General features: G+C 31.0%; 2 protein-coding genes across 2 annotated transcripts; one reads left to right on the top strand and one right to left on the bottom strand.

Annotated features, from left to right (window-relative positions):
• Positions 1–3626: 3626 nt before the first annotated feature.
• On the bottom strand, positions 3627–13846 carry LOTGIDRAFT_231659 (hypothetical protein; the record flags this gene model as incomplete). Its single annotated transcript, XM_009054076.1, has 20 exons — positions 3627–4266; positions 4561–4647; positions 4845–4966; positions 5181–5322; positions 5686–5845; positions 6176–6270; positions 6749–6865; positions 7210–7311; positions 7628–7779; positions 8430–8547; positions 8939–9064; positions 9412–9557; positions 10062–10197; positions 10496–10621; positions 10983–11163; positions 11459–11670; positions 12100–12206; positions 13003–13091; positions 13366–13546; positions 13834–13846. The coding sequence occupies 20 exons, from the start codon at positions 13844–13846 to the stop codon at positions 4024–4026; spliced, it is 2655 nt and encodes an 884-aa protein (XP_009052324.1). The 3' UTR covers positions 3627–4023.
• A 344-nt stretch (positions 13847–14190) lies between these two features.
• LOTGIDRAFT_231658 (hypothetical protein) lies at positions 14191–20801 on the top strand (the record flags this gene model as incomplete). Its single annotated transcript, XM_009054075.1, has 10 exons — positions 14191–14288; positions 14892–15035; positions 15252–15449; positions 15699–17157; positions 17715–17805; positions 18084–18165; positions 18466–18536; positions 18779–18874; positions 19116–19256; positions 19467–20801. 10 exons carry the CDS (start codon positions 14191–14193, stop codon positions 19544–19546), a joined length of 2460 nt encoding a protein of 819 aa, XP_009052323.1. The 3' UTR covers positions 19547–20801.
• Between the last annotated feature and the right edge of the window lie 1497 nt (positions 20802–22298).

Genomic DNA, 22298 nt, shown 5'->3' with positions numbered 1-22298 from the left:
TGATATTGTAATTCTTTCATAATATTGTCATTGTTAAATTGTAATTCTTTTCTTTTACATATTGAGGTATGAGACAAAATTTTATCATTCTATTCAAAATATGGTAATTCATAGTATTGCCATTGTAATTCCATTCAGAATATTGTAATTCGATTTGTTATATTCATTTATAATATTGTAATTCATTGGAAATATTGTAACTCACTCATAATATTGTAATTCATTGGAAATATTGTAACTCACTCATAATATTGTAATTCCATTTGTAATATTCATTTATAATATTGTAATTCCACTTGTAATTCATTCATAATATTGCAATTCCATTTGTAATTCATTCATATTATTGTTATTCATTCATTTTGTTATTCCATTCATGACATTGTCAATCATAAGCTTATTGTGATATTGAAATTAATACCAATATTACCATTCACAAGCATAGTTCTGCTAATTCCATTCATATTATCTTTATATTTTATTGATACAACTCATACTAAATTGTTGACATATATTGAATTTGCTCTATTTTTGTAAGATTTTTGTTCCTCAGCATAATATTGTACTTCCATTGTTTACTTGTTTACTACAGTACTAATAAAAGTATTTTAAAAAAAAAATTAATTACAGACTTTATAGATGGGATAAGAATCAGAAGCAATTAGCTTCTGTATTTTATTAATGGGGTGAGATTCAGAAACACTTAGATTCTGTATTTTATTAATGGGGTGAGATTCAGTAACACTTAGCCTCTGTATTTTATTAATGGGGTGAGATTCAGTAACACTTAGCTTCTGTATTTTATTAATGAGGTGAGATTCAGTAACACTTAGCCTCTGTATTTTATTAATGGGGTGAGATTCAGAAACACTCAGCTTCTGTATTTTATTAATGGGGTGAGATTCAGTAACACTTAGCCTCTGTATTTTATTAATGGGGTGAGATTCAGTAACACTTAGCTTCTGTATTTTATTAATGGGGTGAGATTCAGTAACACTTAGCCTCTGTATTTTATTAATGGGGTGAGATTCAGTAACACTTAGCCTCTGTATTTTATTAATGGGGTGAGATTCAGAAACACGTAGCTTCTGTATTTTATTAATGGGGTGAGATTCAGCAACACTTAGCCTATGTATTTTATTAATGGGGTGAGATTCAGTTACTTAGCTTCTGTATTTTATTAATGGGGTGAGATTCAGTAACACTTAGCCTATGTATTTTATTAATGGGGTGAGATGCAGAAACACTTAGCTTCTGTATTTTATTAATGGGGTAGAATCAGAAGCACTTAGCCTCTGTATTTTATTAATGGGGTGAGATTCAGTAACACTTAGCTTCTGTATTTTATTAATGGGGTAGAATCAGAAGCACTTAGCCTCTGTATTTCATTAATGGGGTGAGATTCAGTAACACTTAGCCTATGTATTTTATTAATGGGGTGAGTTTCAGAAACACTTAGCCTCTGTATTTTATTAATGGGGTGAGATTCAGAAACACTTTAATGGGGTGAGATTCAGAAACACTTAGCCTCTGTATTTTATATTCAGAAGAACTTAATCTCTATATTATTTATAGGGCTCAAGTAAAATATTCCTGAAAGTAAAAGCATCGATAACACCTCCATGGAAAAAGCTAATATTCATGTTCGGTGGGAAATGTTCCCAAAAGCCCTTCATTAATGAGGGTGTGTTAAAAATGTCTTAGTTGATTTAAAATATTTATTCTAAGAATAATTTTCAGCTGTTTAAAAGGCATTATAAAATATGTATATAATACAGTATAAAAATAGAAGGCTTGTGATAAAAAGTTAAACCTTAAAGGATAAAGTCATCTAATTCTGAATCTTTTTTTACCTATTGCACACTTCCTCTGGTTAAAGGCGATAACTCCTCAAAACTGACGTAAGCCTTAAATTTAATCAGAGGTTAACTAAACTTTCTCAAACCTTTTGATTTAGGTCCATAGAGTAATAGCATATTCAAGATTTTGGGGCAAGGGCAATAACTCTGCTTCTAACGGACGAAAAAATAGCTCAAATTCGAACTTGATCTTTGTTTTATGAATATGTATACACATACCGAATTTCAATTGATTCTATCAAAAATCTAGTTTTTAGAGCGTTTACAAGCAAATGGGGGTGCCAACAATACACGTCCACATAGAGAGATGTGGGCGTATAAAAATGATAAAAAAAAATATAACTTGACGACTATATCCCTTTTAGATTTCCCAGTTCAGTCAACAAAACATATCCTAGTGTTTTGTTGTTTTGTTTTGAACGAGTCTTATCATAACAATAGATTACTGCAGGGAAGACAAAACAGTTTTATTAAAATGGACAGACTAATTAAAGAAAGACCGAACTTTCGTTTGTATTTTTTGTATTACCTTTTTTTTAAATATAGATGTATAGAATGTTAAATTGGACAACTGAACACAGGGTCGATATCAAATACCGGTAATCTTTCATTTAAGACAATAACAAAACAACAAAATTAATATATATCATATTTCACATCACATATATATATCTCTGTCAGTATATTCATTAACATTGAATTTTTTATAAAAAACTACAAATGTATAATTATAAATGCAGAACTAACAAAATAACACATGGCAGTCAAAAAGAAATTTGATTATAATGCAGATCTTGATGTTCTGTTTCACGTTTTATCTACATGCCTCCATATTCTAAAAAAAAAAATTTTTTTACCTAGCATTCAGTCTTTGTTCAAATACAGTAAATGTTGTCATTACTTATGCCAATAAATTAAAAACCTTGTTAAGGTTGGCTGAAAATTAATGTTTATCATATGAAATAAGAATTTTTTATTTTACAAAACATTTGATATATTGTGATGATCTAGAACTTGTCTTGCATATCAATTTCATTCAGATCATCGATGCCACCTACAGAATAACATGAAACAAAGCATCTAGATCTGCACATAGATCAGATTGATCAAAGGGCTTTAAATTATTGTATAATAATATGATTTAAAATCTAGATAAAAATTGCTAGCATTCACTAAATGAATAACATAAATATATCAAAAAGCTAGAAAGGGACTAAGTAATTTTCATCGGTCAACAATATTCAGGCACAATCCAGAGCATCTCAAATTTAAAATATACATGTACTTTAATTCAATTTCAAATAAGCATTAAGTTTTACTTCAACAATTTAGCCCCAGGATTTTTTTTTTTAATTCGACTTTTATGTGTCAAATCCTAGTATGTTTACACTTTGCATGTATGCTTCAAGCCAGAAAAGAGCATGGCAATACTTCATATAATGTAACACCCCTCACTTATTGACAATTATATTGCAAAGCCTTTTATCCATGATTATCCCATATCGCTGAAGTGTTCTTGGGCAAATTCAAGAGGTTTATGTGGCCTCTTTCAAGTTATATCGAACCCTGCAGATTCTTGTTAAAGTGCATGAATATTGTTGACTAACTAGAGACTTACTATTTTGATTATCTTCATTAAATAAAGCCATTCACGAAAAAAATTCATAAATTTTCAGCACTAGTGTCAACTTAACAAAGAATAAAAATGTAGATAAAACAAATTTCATGATCAATTTTATACAGTATCTACTCAAATGATTGAAACACGAAAATTTATGAGTAAAATTTGGAATGTAGTATGTGGTTGAATTATTACCCAGCATACTCTCTGAAAACAGGCAGTCTCTCAAGTTGTGCTTTAAACATTTTTCAATTTATTATACTTTTAGGAAGTTAAAAAAAACAATTGTTATAGATTCTTAACCTTTTAGAATTCTCATTATTATTATCATCAGTATTATTCTTTATATCATTATCTGTATTTATGTTATTACTATTGTTAATTCTAGACATATCTATTCTCCATGGAAGGATTATATTAAGGAAGTGTTGCTAGATTACTGGTAGACTACTCCTGTCTACCTAAATTAGATTTTGTAGACTTTGACTTCGCGATTTGAAGAGACACATGCCAATTTTCTCCTAATGATTTAAACAATTAAAGTTATGGTAAAATTAAGGTGCTCATGGATGTTAATGTTGGGGTAATGGGAGAAGAATGGGGAGAACTCTTCTCGTTTGATTTGGTTAATGGACATGAGGAAGATATAGGAATGTTTGATTTATCACAAGTAATATTTTGAAATAAACTGTCTATTATATTAAAAACAGCTTGACTAATCTGCTCTGGTGATACAGACTTCTTACCCAGAAGATTCCAATCTGACTGACTTACACCTTGTGGAACCTGAAAGTCAAGGTTTGAATAACTTAAACATGCAATAAGTGAATCATGAAATTGAATACTAGTTATTCCAAACTGAACAATAAAAAAAAATAAACAATTCCAAACATAAGAACTTTCAACTTCTCATAAATAATCCACTTGACTCTGAAGTCATTGTTATAATATCAATCAAGATAATGCCCAGTTTGAGTTCAGAAATTCACAGTTATAATTTATTTAATTCTTTTATGGGCCTGGTTCTTACTCATTAGAGAAAATTTTAACAAAGCAAAACAGATCTTCTTAAAAACTCACTTTACAATGTGATCTTATCATTTTTTTCTTCCCAGTTTGTTTGTTCACTTTTGCTTTTGATGCTAAAGGATAGTGAAACTTACAGGCCTGATATGAATAGAGTTCAATATTTTCATCGAATCTTGGAGTTAGTGCCCTTTAATCAAGCACCCTTACGAAATTTTAATACATCATTAAGATAAAAGTAACATTGATGTAATAAGTACATAAGGGCAACCCAACAATGAACTTTCAGAAAGCTGGTAACAAACTATTAAATTCTGAAAAAGAAAATAAAAACTTACATGAAATATTTTGTCTGGGACTCCAAACTTTCCACCAGCAGCACCTCCTGTACAATATATAGGAATAACAATATGATCATTCCATACAAATTCTTCTGCTTCATGGGCTGCTCCTGGTCCTCCTGTAAAATTGTTTAACAGAGATAACAGATATGTTAGGAAGAAGAGGATGTACACACAAAGGGGGAAGAAGGGAACAAAGTCTCCCAAAGTTGAATGTTTTTGTATGTTGTTAAATACCCTCTTGCTACAATTTGCAAGCCCTGATGAGCCAAAATGGCACATGCTGCCGGTTGAGAAATCCTGGTTTATACCTTTGATTTACTAAATGCTTACCTTCAATCAAGATACAGATATCAAAACATTTGGCCACAATAGTTTCTCTTTCTCGAACACTTTCACCACAAAATAAACTTTCACCAAATGGTACCTTTTCAAACTTGTCATCAATACCCTGTTTAGCTTGTTCACTTCTGTCCTAATAAAGTAACATGATTTTATCAATCAGTTTGAATAAAGTGAGAAGTCCTGATACAGAAATATTCATATGATACATGTAGATACTTTTATTTTTTCTGTTTTATTACAAACATAAATTTTAATAATTTTGTGTAGGTCAATTATTTGTTCTCTGTCAATGGCAGCTTAAATAAGTCACTTTTAAAATGTCCATAAATCACTCAACTTCAAAGCTAGTCATAAAAAATATATATTGCTCAAAGTATGAACTTAAGACAACAAAAACATTGAATGCATATTGCTTTTCAGATATTTTGACCCAATTTCAAAGCTAAATGCTATTACACTGTGGACTGTAATAATTTAAATAATAAACACCCACCTGTTTGTCTCTCTCTGGTAATACATGACATACTCTATTCTTCCTGCGAAGTGTTTGATTTTGCTCAAAGAAAGCCTTACTCAGTTTTTCACCTACACCATAGAATCCACCAGTAACCAGTGTTATATCTTCTCTTTTAGCTAGTCTAGTTCCTATAGCTCTAAAACATATATAAACAAATGTTTTAAAACAATTCAAAATTCTAAAAAACCTAACAAATAATCCAAGAATAAAACCAACGACCATCATTTATTTGATGTAACTAAGCAAACGTCTTGTAAAGATTAAGCATCATTTAACAAGTATCTAATGTTCTTTTGTATCCCACATAAATCCATTCCATTACTGTTTTTATCAAACATGTTCCTTCTGATACATGTACTTTAAGCTTATTTTTCTCCTATATGCAACTAACAAATACTGCTTCTTGATACCAAGTGTAAGATTAAAGTTCAAACTTTCCAAACTAAGAACATGAAGTCTTCATTACCTACAGATACTCTCTGTTGTATCATTATAAAATTTAGTACTACCAGAAATATACACACAGTATGGGTTATTGATAGACTTCTTGATATGATTTACCTGTAAATAAATAAATATATATATCAATTCCTTTTAATCAATCTAATTAATCATCTTAGCTTTACAGAGTTGTTAACTTTGAATCATTTGCCAGAAATTTGAAGAATTTGTTAAGATTTAGGTAAAATTGCTCATTGATATATTGCTCAGATTGAATGTATTGTTTAAAAGAAATCTGAAGTGAGAACCACATCTCCCTTCTGATCAGTTTTCTTCACGGGCTATTATCACACTAAACTGACACTAAATGCATCAAGGTTAAACCTAGCTCATTTGGAAGGAAGATGGAAGATTGTCTGCCAGGCATTCAAGTGCAGTAAGTTTGATTCCTCCTCAGGTCAGAAAAATTCTGATGCCAGGGCCAGTGGTTCTGAGAATCAGCCCAATGATAGCTTTCAACTTTTAACACATTTACAGAATGTTTATAGTATTAAAACCTAGTTTGTCTTTAAGTATTTAGAGTAATGAGAACACCTACCATAGTGTTTATTTTGGCATCATTTATCTCTAACTGTAAGTTATCCTTGTTACCTGATTGTAAACATCGATTGATCTGAGACAATAACAACTCTTTATAACCTTCCTGATGTATATTCTGAATAATGATAACAATAATAGCCATTGTTTTATCTGTCTTAGTATCTTTGTGTTGTAATTAAACACAAAACATGAATATAGAAGCAACTGTCCTCTTTGAGATTAAAACAGTTCTTGTGAAAATAATATATTCTACAACTATCTAAAATTTCTAGGCCAAATCTTTTGACATTAATATATCTAAGTCTAAGCCCTTGATCCAATTATTAATTCAACAACTATTTGAAGATAAATTTGGCAGTGATTTGAGATGAAATTTTGCAATGCTTAGAAATATTTTAGAAAGTAATGGTGATGGATTTATCATTCTGAAATATATAACAATAAAATGTTGATACTTACATGGAAGGGAGTTGAACCAATTAACATACTTAACCATCCTGGTATACGAACATCTTCATATTGTAATGGTATTACTGGTTTTCTTTGTTCACAGTAATATACCTACAACAATATCTATTGTGATTATTACTGGACTACATCTGAATATTGTAAATATCTCCATTATGCAGCTGAAGCTCACAAGAGCTATTTAAACTCTTAAAGGAATACTTCGTCTTAGAATGAACAAAAACTTGGCCAATAAGTGTAATAATAGAATCCGATAAAACTTAGTAATTATTGAAAAAAACTGAAATAGGCTTTTCAATTACTACTTAAAGTTTTATGGATAATTACTTGATTAATTGAAATAACATCAAACAAATCAAATAAAGACTTGTTCCAAAAAGAATCAGAAATAAACGAGACGTCAACCCACCTGCTGTTGACATGTTCTAGAAGTAGTAAAATCTTTAGAGAGAATAATTAATACAATATCAGCTTGGTCTGCTTTCTCTTGGAAATATTTTATGTAATCATTATCTACTGGTAATACACCATTTTCACCATCTGTAACATCATTACTACATTCTGTAAGTGGGAAATGATCTATGTTAAGGCAGTAGATTTGACGATCTGACAGGAGCTACAAAGTGCAACCTTAATCCTTTAGCAACTTCTTTTAAGTTGTTTATATTTGCTTCTATATGTAATTGAAATGGTGACTAAGATGAAAAATGTTCTAAAATGTTCACCCGTCCATTTGGTTACATCATGTCAGTGACAGTTGGTTGGAGTTCCATATACATTAGTGCCGGCAGGATATATCAGTGAATTGATGTATCGCAATTCGACATGCCACGCATATCGTATCGCAATGTCGTGTATCGATACTTCATTCCATAAAAAAAATGGAGATAATTATAAGTTGGTTTATTATATAATATTTTTTTTCACTGAAATTGTTAGAAACTTAGGTAATGGCACTAACCACTATATTACCAAATATCACAGTTATTAATGTTATGAATTATGAAAGAAACTTTGAAGATAAAATTGACGATACCCAGCACTAATATTCATATATATCATTTACTTCAAACCAATCAGAATTTACTATGAAAAAAATCTGTCTTAGATTTCATCCAATTCATAATATTTAGCAATATATTTGCTAGATCCTAATCAAAGAATGATACAATAATGACAATTGAGATTTATTTTCAAACTAAATATCATACCTATTAAACTATCTTGACTTGGTGGGAGAGTATCAGAGTCAACAATATCAGAATCTTTTTCATTAGAACACCATACTTCAAATCCATGATCCATCAACCAATCTTTTATATGAATGCTCTACAAATATACAAAGCAAATAGAGTTCTTAAAAATGAATAAAATACGAAGATCATCTTCATTTCCTCATTTCTCATGCTCAGCTTCGTTTTTACACAAATTCATTATGCCTCTCCTACAGCTGCTTCAAATTGGAGTAAAGCCTCAGCTAATAATGAAATAAAATTTGTTGCCAAAGGACCATATACTACAAAAAACTTTAAAGAGGGGTGACTTAAATTAAAAAATAGAAGAAAAGTGATGGGATAAGGAACGGGTGTGCAATATACATGCTGTGTATTATATTCGGAAATATACAGTAATCCCATTTCTGTCTTAAAACCTAAAAACTTTAAACTTACAAGGTCTGAAATTTTTAATTTCTACAGCGTTATAAAACTGAAAAACTTACAAACGTTTTTTGAGCAGGATGAACACAGATAACTATATTAGGTGCTTCATTGTTTTCACTGTCATAAGAAACTTGAGCTAAAACTTCAGTTGGTAGTTTACCAGCAAATGTCTTCATTAAAGTCTTCTGTTGAAAAAAAAATCTGATTGATGTTGGTTCTAAATCATTTATCATATACAAAACTTGTTAACTTTAAATAAGTGCATTGTTACAATCCATTGCTTGGATATTCTAATCATGAAAATAAATTCTGGTGTATTTTAACCATTTTGGATGCTTATGTTTGAGTGACCATCTAAGTTATTCGTTTGTAAATTTTTAAAAATCTATCCAAGATTTCTTTACCAACTGTTCAAGTTGTAACAAGCATAAGTTGAATAGAAACCCAGTCAAGAAATGTTGTAATCTTGAACATGGATCACTATTGCAATAATAGATAGAAATAAAGAATAGAATTTAATTAAAAGACCTACCCTTCTAGTTAAAGATGGTAGTCTCTCTAGTTCCATACCCACTAATTGTTCTAGTCTATTAGCTATAGACTTAGCAACATGAGCTATATATTCATCATTCCAGGTACCTATATCATTAGCTCTTTCTTCTCCATATGTAATTTTATCTGAAACACATAGAAAACACAGCTGAGTTTTGTCTTATATCGAAATAAAAAAAAAAAACTCATGATTTGCTTTCATGGACAAATTTCATCTAAGCAAAGTTAATTAGGGATATACATAGAAAAGAAACCAATATCTACATTAATCTGAACATATATCATTCTTTGTATAACTGAGGTTTGTCTAAAATTCAAATTCACAAGTTTTTGATATGCTCTTAGAAACAAATTTCATCTCAGCATAATAACAAATATCATATAACAAACAGGGATATTGGTTATCCTTATAAAATATTCAAAACATATCAGCACTCAAATTGAAAAAAATCTGGCTTAAGATAGATGAGAAGTGCCCCACTTCTACATACGAAATGGTTCTTGCATGGAAATAACACACATCAACATAAATTACAGCCATTTTGAATCTCTTCTTCAACCTAATGAGTCAAATCTATGATATTTCAACTAAGACTTCAAATCACATTGTTTCAATTTGTGGAAGCTTACCATGTTTGAGCTGTTCCAATGTTTTCCATGCTATATATTGAGTTGTAGCAAACTGTATAGCTAAACATCTAGGTGGCCATGTATCCAGAAAATTAATAGGGAGAATATATTTCCCTAAAACATCAGCCAATTTAACCTACAACAGATTTCAAACAAGAAATTTTAAATAAGACAATTAAAGTGAATTTGCATGTTCAAACATAATACAAGATATTGATAATTTTCTTACAATGAATGCATGGAATTTTCTTTTAAGAGAATGTATTTCTGATTATCAGTATTATACAAAAAAAAACACCTTATTAAAATAAAAATATTCAATATGAATTGTGAACATAAATTATCAAATCTATCAGACATGCTCACTAACTGTTCTTTAATCCTGACCCTTTACTATTAGTTGCAAGATAAGATAATATAATAACAATGTCTACCTCTCTATTGGTCCACTGTGTTTCACCATATCGTGGTGTTATTAATGGTAAAAATATCTGACAATTACTAACAGCATAGTTTAATGAATCCTGCCAATCAACACCTGATTTTATTTCATGGACATCCTGAAATGATCAGACACACGTTAGAAACAAATTCTTCCAATCGAAAAACTTTTTAGTTTGCAGAATGGATGAGATTTGAAATTCACATACATCTGCCCTGTATTCAATCACATAATGTGTACAAGTGTTCTGTCAGTTGTCACAGCTTGTATCACATTGTATCATACCAATAGGTCATTGAAAAGAAAACAGACAACTGAACGTTGGGTAGATTCAAGTAGTAATAAGTAAGTTTATTTGTATAAGTAGGTTGAACCATGACATATTCCTTTAATCATTCTATACCATCCATTACATTTTCGAAAATTTTGAGTCAGCAGATTTGCTCATGTGTATTCTTGAAATACACAAAATTACTTACTAAATAAACACTGAATCCAAGGGAAGACAACTGTTGTTTTAAATCTAGAGCATGTTGAGCAGCCTCTGCTCTGACATAACTAATCAGTAACTGTTTAGAGGGTATAGAGACACTCTCTACACTAGAACATGATGACTTGTATGTATTATCTTTACTTGTACAAAATGTCAGCTCTTTCATTCTAGACAAAGATTAAAAGTCGATTGAAATTTAATTAAAAAAATATTTTTTAGATTGAATTGATCAGTAGTTGTTTAAAGAAGAAAGAAAGAGTTATAAATGCACTTTGTGTTAGATTTGGATTTGCAGCGTGAAACCAAGAAAAATTTGCAAAAAAAACCCCAAAAACAGCACAGTATCTTTCAAGTATTCCTTAGCATGCTTTGTGACTTATCAGATAAAATGAAAAAAAGAAGAAACTCAACCAAACAGCCCTGTATATTATATAAACTGCTTAAAAATTTCTTCAAACTTACCTTTTGATTTTTTTTCTAGGAGGTGTATCAGATAATAAAGAGTTATCATTATAATCAGCGGTAGACAGGTGGTTTTCTAGGTATATAATATCAGGTGACAAAGTAATACAGGACTCATTCACTACCTCTGATACAATCATTCTTTCTTCCTGATTCTTTCTCACTGGCCATCCATTATTATCAATAAATATAAATCTATCTGATAACTCAATCTACAATAAACAACAAGGCATTTATACAGTCAAATTGAACCAAACTTTCGTTCTGTTTTTTATCAACTTTATTTTTAATTTAGTCACTTCAGTTAAGGTCTAAAGACGGGCCTCCTGAACCAATCAGTCAATCAAATTTCTAACTGTCTTATGCTTCTCGGAATCTTAATTAGATTGAGTATTTAATTCAATTTAAACAGAGATGCTTCAAATGCAGAGTATTAAATTTCAATAAATATTATCAGGGCAGGCTCTAATTCTCTTCAAATGGACTGGCAAATTTCTCAGAGTTTGACCTGACCTGCATTTGTTAAAAGAAAGAGCTGATATGAAAAGTTCAAACCTACAATCAAATTAGTGATCTAACAACCTACATTCACATTACCGAGTGACTGAATTGAATATGATCCCAAAATAAAGATATTTTACCTCATTGAAAATCAAAGTGCGTAGTTGAGATAGTCTGCTGTTGTAATTTATAAAGATAGATCCTAATGCCAGCCCTGAATTCAACTTCACTCCTATCTTTGGCTTATCTGAAATAGTACAGATATATATGGTTGAATTACACATGAGATTTCTCTGTATACAGGTAGGACTGGGTGATATTCAGTCGGATGGATATCACAATATTAACCCTTTGAACCCTAAGTGTAAATGAAATATAACATCATATACCCTGTAAGTAATATAAGTAAAAGCGTATGACGTTAACGCTATATGATGTCACTTACTAACGGCTGGTATACACAATATGGGTATGCAAATCGTTCTTTTAATCAGGCGATATTACCAACCAAATTCTTACACCAGTATTTATCGTGGTATATCATCCAGCCTTATATACAGGATAAGTACACAGGTGTTTATTCTGCTATTTATCTACTAGACAGGCTACTTACGAAAGTGACAAAAATTATATCAAATTGACAATATTTTCATGTTACTTAATGTAACTGACATAATGATATAATGTTCATCATTATAAAACTGGTTTAAATGGGGTATAAAAGGTTAGACAGTTAGAAATGTCAAAGTTAAAAAGTATAAGTTGTCTATCAATTTGCAATGCCAGAGCTCTGATAGAGGTAATATAATAATAATAATAGATATAATAATTAGGACTGGCCTTTCTACAATTTTGCCCTTCAACGTAAAATACAAAAAAATTAAAGTTAATTAAACCTATCATTTTTCAGAATCAAGAAGCAACATCCAGCTTTCATTTTCTCTTAACAAAAATGGTAGTGATAAATTGTTCAAAAGCAAATTTTTCTTCAAATCAACAAGATGTGGAATATTGTATACTGGTATTTATTGGTGTTTACTTACCAAATTTTTGTTTTATAAACAACGTTTGATCTTCTGATAAAATCCAATCTATTTTAAATTGAGATTCATGTCCTTCAGAAATAGGCAGCCTGAAAAAATTACAAATACACTAATTTTGTATTGAAAAATTTGGTTTAAGCTTGGCTTATAATTTGATAGCCATCTCTTTCAGTCCAATGTCAATGAAGTATCAATTGATAATTTCACATGAGTCCAGAAAAATAAGCGCAGTGAAAGAAAGTTTAAAGCATTAAGCAGTAACAGGATGAATTTTAAGAAGCATGATTCACACAACATGAACTCCTCACACAAAAGAAAATGATGCATTTGGTTACAAATCTTAATTTCTGTTAATCATTTTACCTTTGTTTTGTACAGAAACTATAACAAGCAGGAAGACTTGGCAATTGTTTTGATAGTTCTTTGCGTAGCTGATTTAAGGTGTATTTCTTTTCTTTAGGTAACACAACCAGACCTAACTTTATGACTGATTTGCCACATTCTGATAATAAATTTACACCTATCAGCCAGGGTTCATCTTCATCTAAAATAAAGAAGATAAAATATTATTCAAATAAATATTATTTCCCTTAGGAAAAGAAAAACAGTTAATGCAGAAGGTAATAAATCTTTGAATCTTGGAATGTTAGAGATTTTTCCATCAATCACTGCAGGCTTGATTGTTCATATGACTCTAACAAGCTGACATCTATGACCATTCCTTTTTCATTATAGAGTGACTGGAGTAGAAGACACCTCCTTTAGGAAACAGCCCATTGACATGGCTAAAAATTAATGCATGAAAGAGACAATAATATTCATTTTTCCCACCTTCGTCAGCCATGCCAGCTGAGTCTGAAGTTAAATCCTGCCAGATCAGATTGCGAAATACTCTGCAATCTGGCAAAACTGCATATTACTCGCCTCTAACCCTACTTCCGCTATAAACTAATAAAAATAATTTCATTAATTTCATCGCCAAATCTTTATTTATCAGTAAGTAAATCAAATTTTAAATTCACTGATGATATTTTACTTAATACCTATAAGATTACTGCTTCTTAATAAATAGCGTAGGCTTCCAAATGCAACCAAATTGCCAATAATCATAATACTTTGCCTTCTACAGTAAATCTGTTCTTAGTATTTTTCATCTTTAATTTTTTAGGACTAGTTTTAAATTGTTCAATGAAAGGTGACAATTCCTCTTCACCATTTGATACTGTTTGTCAGGCAGATAATAACGACCCGAAATTTTTAAATGATTACCAGAATTCTACTACTAGGTACATGCTGTAGTTATTGCCTAGATCTTGTCAGATATGATAATTTTATTTTTCAAACATTGGTAGATTCTCTAAGTTAGGAATAAAATGGCCAATTGGCTGATCTAGAAGAAATTCTTGTTTTTCCATTGCAGGAGCTGGCTACCTATTTGGGAAACCAATATCTTAATGTAGCTGACACATATTTTGTTGAATTGATTGAGGCAGATATTGAAGACTTTTTGAAAACAGCCACTTCTAAAAGGTATCAGACAGAATGTTACCTTAATAAGCATACTGGTCTACCTAAGCTTTCACAGACATTAGCTTACACCTTGTGTACTAAAACTTAAAGCTTGTTCACTTCATTGATTTTATTACATGATAATGATTTAAGTCTGATTTGTAGGTAATGTTAGAGATTATTATTAGCAACAGATCATACTAACAGCTTCAAGAAAGTGGTGCTACCAGTTAGAAAGGTCATATGATATGCAGGAAGATAGAGAAATCATCTGCAGAAAGATAGCTCATCTGCAGATAGATTGATAGAGCATCTGCAGAAAGATAGACAGATATATAAGTAGATAGAGAGGTCATACAAATTATTTTTCAATATTTCAGAGTTCTAATCTTCCCACCATTTAATAGTTACCATAGATTACTGGTACATAAAGTGATAGAAGTATCTCCAGTCTTACATAGTTTTTCTATTGGAGAAGGGGACCAGAGACGTACTGTTGTTTGTTTACATCAAGCATTGTTAAGGTATTTTATTGATGTTTTTTACAAATACTTTAGAAGCCATTTTATTTTACTGTAATAGAAACTAATATTTTGACAAAGTAGAACATTTAGATTCCGTCATATTTTTGAATTTGTCATAAAAATTTTCATTTTACTGAAATGTCTTTTGTTTTTATATTATTAGATATTACAATATCTGTAGGGTCCATAATGCATCTAAATATTGAATAATTCCAGTGGAGAAGACAGAGGTGAATTAATGTCCTCTCCAATCCCTGAATTCTCTGATAAGAGTAAGGGGAGAGGGAGGGGCAGAAATCTTGAGAGGAACTCTCCTTCACCAGTTGGTAGAAGAGAGGAGAGTCAGTCATCAAGCCCTGGGGGTACTCCACGTGCAGATAGTGATGTAAAAGTCAGAAGTAGACCAGCTGGCAGGTAAAAATTATTATTTACTGCTTGAATATGGAAAAAATTATATTATATTATAATAAATATGAAATTATTTTAGCAGACTTTTCTGCCATAGAATATTTTGAAATTAACATTTTGATTCTTTCAAATTTGTTCAAGGTTGTAGGTAGTTAACTACTATTGTTTCTTTGTGAATCAATGCTGTTTCACTTAATTTTCCTAGACCTAGACCATTTGCATTGCTAATAATGAACATCTTGATCTGATTTTCAGAGGAAAAGCAAGACGTCCAGAAATTCAGAGATATGTACCTCGTGGACGAAGACAGCAGGGAGAAGACACAAATAGCCAGAGACAGAATGACACATCAGATAAAAAGAGTGATTCTCCAAAATCAAGGGAAACAAGAGACAAACCAGTAATAGGAGGTTATGAATCCCCAACAAATAGGAGGGATGAGACCCCTGAAAGCTGGGATAGGTTAGCTGATGATGACTTAATCGAAGACAAACCTGCTGTTGAACTTGTATCTGAATCTAATTTCTCTCCTGCCTCCAAGAAATCCAAAACAGATGCAGAGTCAGATCATTGCATTGAGTCTGCCAACTTGCAGAGTGAAAATTCAGTACCGCGTCAAACAGATGATCAGTCCGATGTTTTACCCTCTGCCTTACCTACAGTACTAGCTCACCCACAGTCTTCTTCAATACCTCAAAATAGCTCAGCTTCTGATGATTCAGCTACCAATGCAACACATATCCCATTGACTTCTATAGAACATGACCCACAAATGCCACCTCAGAATTCCAACGAACATAGTTCAGTTTCCAGTAATGTGCATTTGAACTCCCAACTTCAGGAAGTAAATGACGATAAAGCTAATTGTCAACAAATGGGTTCAGATAATCCCTGCACAGATAGGAATACCATTGTGGCAATAGACAATGAGAGCAGCGATCTGAATGAGGTTACAACAGTGATTGAAGATAATAAACAAAGTGATACTGCAATGGAAACTTCTTGTGACATGGATACATCTGAAAAACCAAACACTGAATCTGATATAACAGCAGTAGCAGAGTCTAATCTAGAAGATACTACTGAGATAACAGAAGTGGCAGATCCTATACCAGATGCTACATTTGAGAAGGACCAGCCTCCAATGTCTACTTCCCCTGCAAGAGCAGTTGCTACTGATATGGAGCTTTCTAACACCGCCATTATTGACAATGCAGATAGTGTTGAAACTAAGTCTGAAAGTACCACCATTGAATCAACAATAGTCCATCCAGCTCCTGAACATGAATCAAGTTTAGTTTTAGCTTCTGATGAAACTTCAAACATTTCTGAATCATGCCAAGATGTCAACTGTCCTGCTGAAACTCAAAAAGATTCTGAAACTGACAGTTCGAAGAAGACGAAGAAAAAGAAGGATAAGAGCAAGAAGAAGGGTGAAAAAAAGAGTAAAACAGATAATGATGATGAAACTGTTGATAAACCCAAAAAGAAGAAAAGCAAAGCTGATAAAACAAGGCAAATCTCCAAAAATGACAATGACAATGATATCAAAAATCTTGAAACAGGAAATGAGGTGAAAGGTCAACGAGTCTGTAATGATGAGGAAGGGGAAGAAAAGATGAAGACAGATAATGCAGATAATGATGATGAAGATGATTGGGATAAGATGTTTGATGATAATGGTGATTGTTTAGAGCCTACACTTATAGATGAGGTAAGATATGGCACTAATACATCTTCATGAGCTCTTGAATGCACTATTGGCTCAGTGATTGAGACCACTGCTCACTAAATCTGGTTTCCTACTGTCAGGGGGATGGCATTGAAAAAGCGTTCGTGTTGGCCAATAAATCAAGGCTCTGTGTGCTACAGGTTGTGCACATTATAGATATATTATAAACAGTTGGAAATCGAAAAAGAGTAGGTTGATGCCGCTGTCCTGGAAAAATTACCCTCATGGTGTTGCCAGTCTTCATTGGCCCAGTTAGGTGCAGAAGAGTAGGATGTAAAACGCCATTCATTTCATTTTATTTTTGGATACACTATTCGATTTTTAAATTTCTGACATTTTGTAAATCATTCCTGGCAATTTTACAAGAGGGACAAGAACAATATTCTCCTGATCGTTCTTGCTGTCTGAAACTCCATTCTTCCACTGTATAAAATGTAGAGCTCTTAACAATAGTACTTTAGATTATGTTTTGTGCTCCATGTAAGACGATCATTTAAACTGGGAATGAATTAAGATATTTTTGATTTTGTATTTTGTAGTTAACATCTCATGTTGGTCAGGTAGCAATAGATAAACCTAAGGTAGATTATTTAGCTTATCAACCAAAAGATGCTGATTTATCTTCTAGTGGTAAGTTATCACTTATTATATTTATCAAACATATTAGATTTTGAATTGTTCTAATATAAAGAGAAGTAAAGCTAACATAGATTGCAAATACATCTTCTCAAAAGTACATGTAAACATGAACATATCCAGTACAAATGCTTTGAAATATATAGATTATAATTGCTGAGGTGTTTACCATTACCGTCTTTGGAGTAAACCAATTACTTAAATTACCAAAAGTGCTAATAATGTTTTTTTATTCTAAAAAATAACTTTTGAAATCATTTTTGTTTTTTCAGCATATCACCATTTAATAGAAATTTATGATTTTCCAACAGAATTTGTAACAAGTGATTTACTCATGTCTTTTAAAGCTTACATGTAAGTAATAGAACTAGAAACAGTCTATCTTTCAGATGTTTGGAGTTTTATGGGAAACTATTTGGGCTCTGCTTGTATATTCTCATTTTCAAGGCTAAATTTTTTATAAATTTAAAAGAGAGGAGTCTATTTTAAAATTATATCAATAAAGTTTGATTGATATAGTTATATCACTTGCGACACAGTGAATAATATTAATAATATCTTTATTGCGACTTATATTAGGCAAGACCTATTTATGATTTTTCATGACAATTTGACACTAGTTGTAAATTACTTTCTCAAATATTGTTATTATAGGAACAAGGGATTTGATATTAAATGGGTGGATGATACACATGCTATTGGTGTATTCGCTAGTGCAGTTGCTGGTAGGTGTTCTAAATTTTCTATTTTCTCAGAAACTGGTTTGAAATATTTTATGACATTTGGAATGGAATATCGGTATTTTGTGGCTGTTTTGATGAATTACAAGTTAATAGTTTCTTATAGATAACCATGTGTTGTATGCCCTTAAAGATCTTATCTGAAAGAATAAACTTATCTTATTTTATTTGTGCAGAAGAAAAATGATTTCTATTTTTTATATAACATCCTGATTATTATATTTCAGCTCAGGATGCTGTAAAAATGATCCATCCATTATTTAAAGTTCGTCCAATAGAAATGGCTTCTAAACAATCCAAATTAAAAGCCAAGAGAACGGCAGGTTTGTTTTATTATATTATTATTAATATTTAAAACAACAGTATTAATTTTTTTCTCTTATTTCACCTGGATCAAGTTGTACAGTCATCTTAATATTTGCTTTATATAGCAAATAGGATGGATTTACACCTAAATTTCTTATTGAAGTCAATAAGATAAAAATAAGAATAGATTGCCAGGGTCTTCTTTTAACATCTCTCATTCTCAGGTTTATAACAAGTTCTTATTATTTATGATTATAGAATTTCTAATGCCATATAAAGAAAGACCAAAGACTACAGCAATGGCTGCTAGAAGACTGGTGTCTGGTGCTTTAGGTTTAACATCTAAAGTGTCTAAAGAAAAAAGTGACCAAGAGAGAAGTCAACTGAAAGAAGCCAAAGGTAAAAAGATTTATTACTCTTGCTCTTGAAGACCTATATTAAAAAGGTTAACCTCCATTAAAAAAATTTTCCTGTTAGGGAAAAACATGTGTCGGCAGATAGAAATATTTGTGTTTGCCAGGATAGTTGTAGATTTAAAATGTTTGGATTTTTTCCAATTCAATTCTCCTCTGTAAGTATATTAGATTATGTATCATATATTCATTTCAGAGAAAAGGAAGAATGAGAGGAAATTAAAACAGGATATCTGGGATGGAAGTGTAAGTAAATGTGCTATGGATAACAGTTGATGTTGATTAAAATAACTTGTACCTGCCTGACACTAAACAAGCTCAAGAGTTGAGAACTACCTGAAACTGCTTCAGATCTGTCAAGAAAACAGGGAAGTTGCTGATGGAATTGTTAAAAAATTGAAATGAAAGGACTGTTATTGTTCTGAAGAGCAGATATCAGTGATTATTTTATTTATTTCCGACATGACAGAAGATTGTAGATCTGCAGACACCAACGAAAAGATTCAGATGAATATTGACATGACACATATGATCATATATAAGAGGTGTAATAATAATTGCTCCTTGAGCCAGTGTAGAAAATGGTTTTCAATAATCCGACTCCTACAAAAGGAAGGAAAAGGTAACTCTCAGTTGTGTTTTTTTTACAATGAATAGTGTTCATTGGAAGGAGTCAGATTCCTTGCTTGGTAATCAGATAAGAGCTATACGTCTTGGTTAGGGTGAACTTAAAACAAAATAACAGTATGTTTACTTGAGCAAGAATCCATCTTATATTGTCTGATTAAATGGTTCTGATTTAAAAGATCAACTACAAAATGGGCAGTGTTTACCGATTGGTTATTCTTATCATAAATGCATTTACTTTATATGTTTTTTCTGTCCTAAATTCATATTTTTTTTGGCAACATTAACCACAACAAATTAGTGATTCTGCTATGTCTGTGTGTAATTTTATTTACAGTAAGTAACCTTGGAAAGTTTTTGTTTGTTTAAATGTAAATCCTTCACATTTTTGACTAAAATATATCTTGTCATTTGTACATTTAAAAGATGAATTTCATTGTTTTTGATTGTTTGAGTATATTTTTGTATCATATTCAGATTGCTTGCATTTTCTTTTTTCAAATTTTGAATGAAATTTGATTGCCAAACTTTTGTTTGTCGTAATTGTTATATTTATAAAAGAAAAGTTGAATGAATTATCATTTTTTTTATGCATATGAACTTATTTCTATTGATTCAATTATCCCATGTTTATTCATCTTCATAATTGTCAGGAGTTTGTTTTACCATGACCGTGTTGAAGATGATGTATATTGTACATGATATGATAAAAACTTTTCAGGTTTCTTCTTGCATGTTGATTGATACAGTTTTGTCTGGTTTTTAAAAAAATATTGTAACCCTTCTAAAGCTCATCTTGTCTAAATGGACTGCCAAAGAATAATAAAATTATTTTATGTGTATTTTGTGTAAAAGAATGAAATGCTTCGTGTTGTAAATTTGTAGATAATAAATTATACTAAATATGTGGTTTCCAGTTTACTCGAAGAAGCATGTTGTCAAAAACAAGCTCTATTACTAATGAATATGATATTGATGTACAGAAACATCTATCAAGGTTCTTCAAAACATTATTTCTTCATCATGGCATTTTTATATTAGAGGCATTTGATTTTAGATAATCCACCTAGGTTTGTTGGAAGTTATTTAAGTCATTTAGAATATTATTTAAGAATAGTCCTTGAAATCCATTGAATATTGACCATGAAGAGTCACTATTTTCCATATTTTGACCAATTGAGACCAATGAAAAACTTGATATTATGCAGATTACTCAGTTGGGGATAAGATAAATGATCTATCACCATAATATTAAACACTTTCATCTTAAAATTTATTATTTCATACATTCTATACAAGAAAAGAAACCAGTAGAGTACAGTAACATTTCTAGTACTCACAAGAATAAAATAAACAATGTTCTGGGGAGGTTTTGCAACAGATTATGATGTATCTTGATGCCCTTCTATTGAAGCATGGCATCAATAATTTATAAACATGTACTCCATTTGATGTGTCAACTTCACAGTTTCAATTTCCACTTTATTTCTTTTCAATGGAGAGTGAACTAGTCACATATGTTTTAAAACAGAAATAGTTTTGCTTTTCCACAGCAGATATTGAATAGAATTAATAAGAATGGGATTATCAAACTTTTGCATTTAATAACTGAATAGGCACTGACATTTTCTGTTGCAAAACCCCCTTTCTACTAATATGAGATTGCTTTTATCATAATTTAATTCAATTTCATTTATTTCATCAGAAATGTAAGTATTCTACAAACACAAATAAAAATTTACATTAAAAAAAAACTTAAACCGTAAGTTTTGAATTTTTTAAATACTAAATTCATGATCTTGACAAAAATCACAACCACTCAACCGGGCAAAAAAAAAAAAAGTACACAGCAAATATAAAGATAGCACTTAACTAATGCAATGTACCTACTACATAGACAGTCACTGTTCATGTCTATAGCATGAAAATATGTTTCTCACTTCAAACAATGTATAGTCAAGCCTATATATTTGTGCATGTCAAGGTCAGATTCAAACCATTAACACAAAAACTGCACCTCCCTTTTGGGTAGAATTCATGATATATAGAAGAGATCGGCTATGATGTCATAGAAGTGGTTTGTGTATCACATGATGCACAACTTAACAGTGGTTTCTCCTACTCAATTCATGCATGTGTTCTTTTTTAGCATATCATGGCTAAGGTGAATTCTACTATTGAAACTTATAGCGACTACATTTGCTTGACAATGCAAGCTTATTTATCTAGAGAAAAATGACAGGGTAATCAGACTTCAGACATGATTTTTTTTTTTACTCAATAAAATCGTTTTCCTATTGAATCTAAATCAGGGCTGTTGACTTTACTAGTTTCACAATATGCTATCTAACTTTTAAAAGGAATAAACCAAGTCAAAACAGCCTTTCAAAAAAATAATTGT

This window comes from Lottia gigantea (genome assembly GCF_000327385.1).
Source record: "Lottia gigantea unplaced genomic scaffold LOTGIsca_21, whole genome shotgun sequence".
In the NCBI taxonomy this organism is placed as follows: domain Eukaryota; kingdom Metazoa; phylum Mollusca; class Gastropoda; family Lottiidae; genus Lottia; species Lottia gigantea.
Note: the sequence above shows the minus strand (reverse complement) of the source record. Positions and strands in the feature narration are given on the sequence as shown.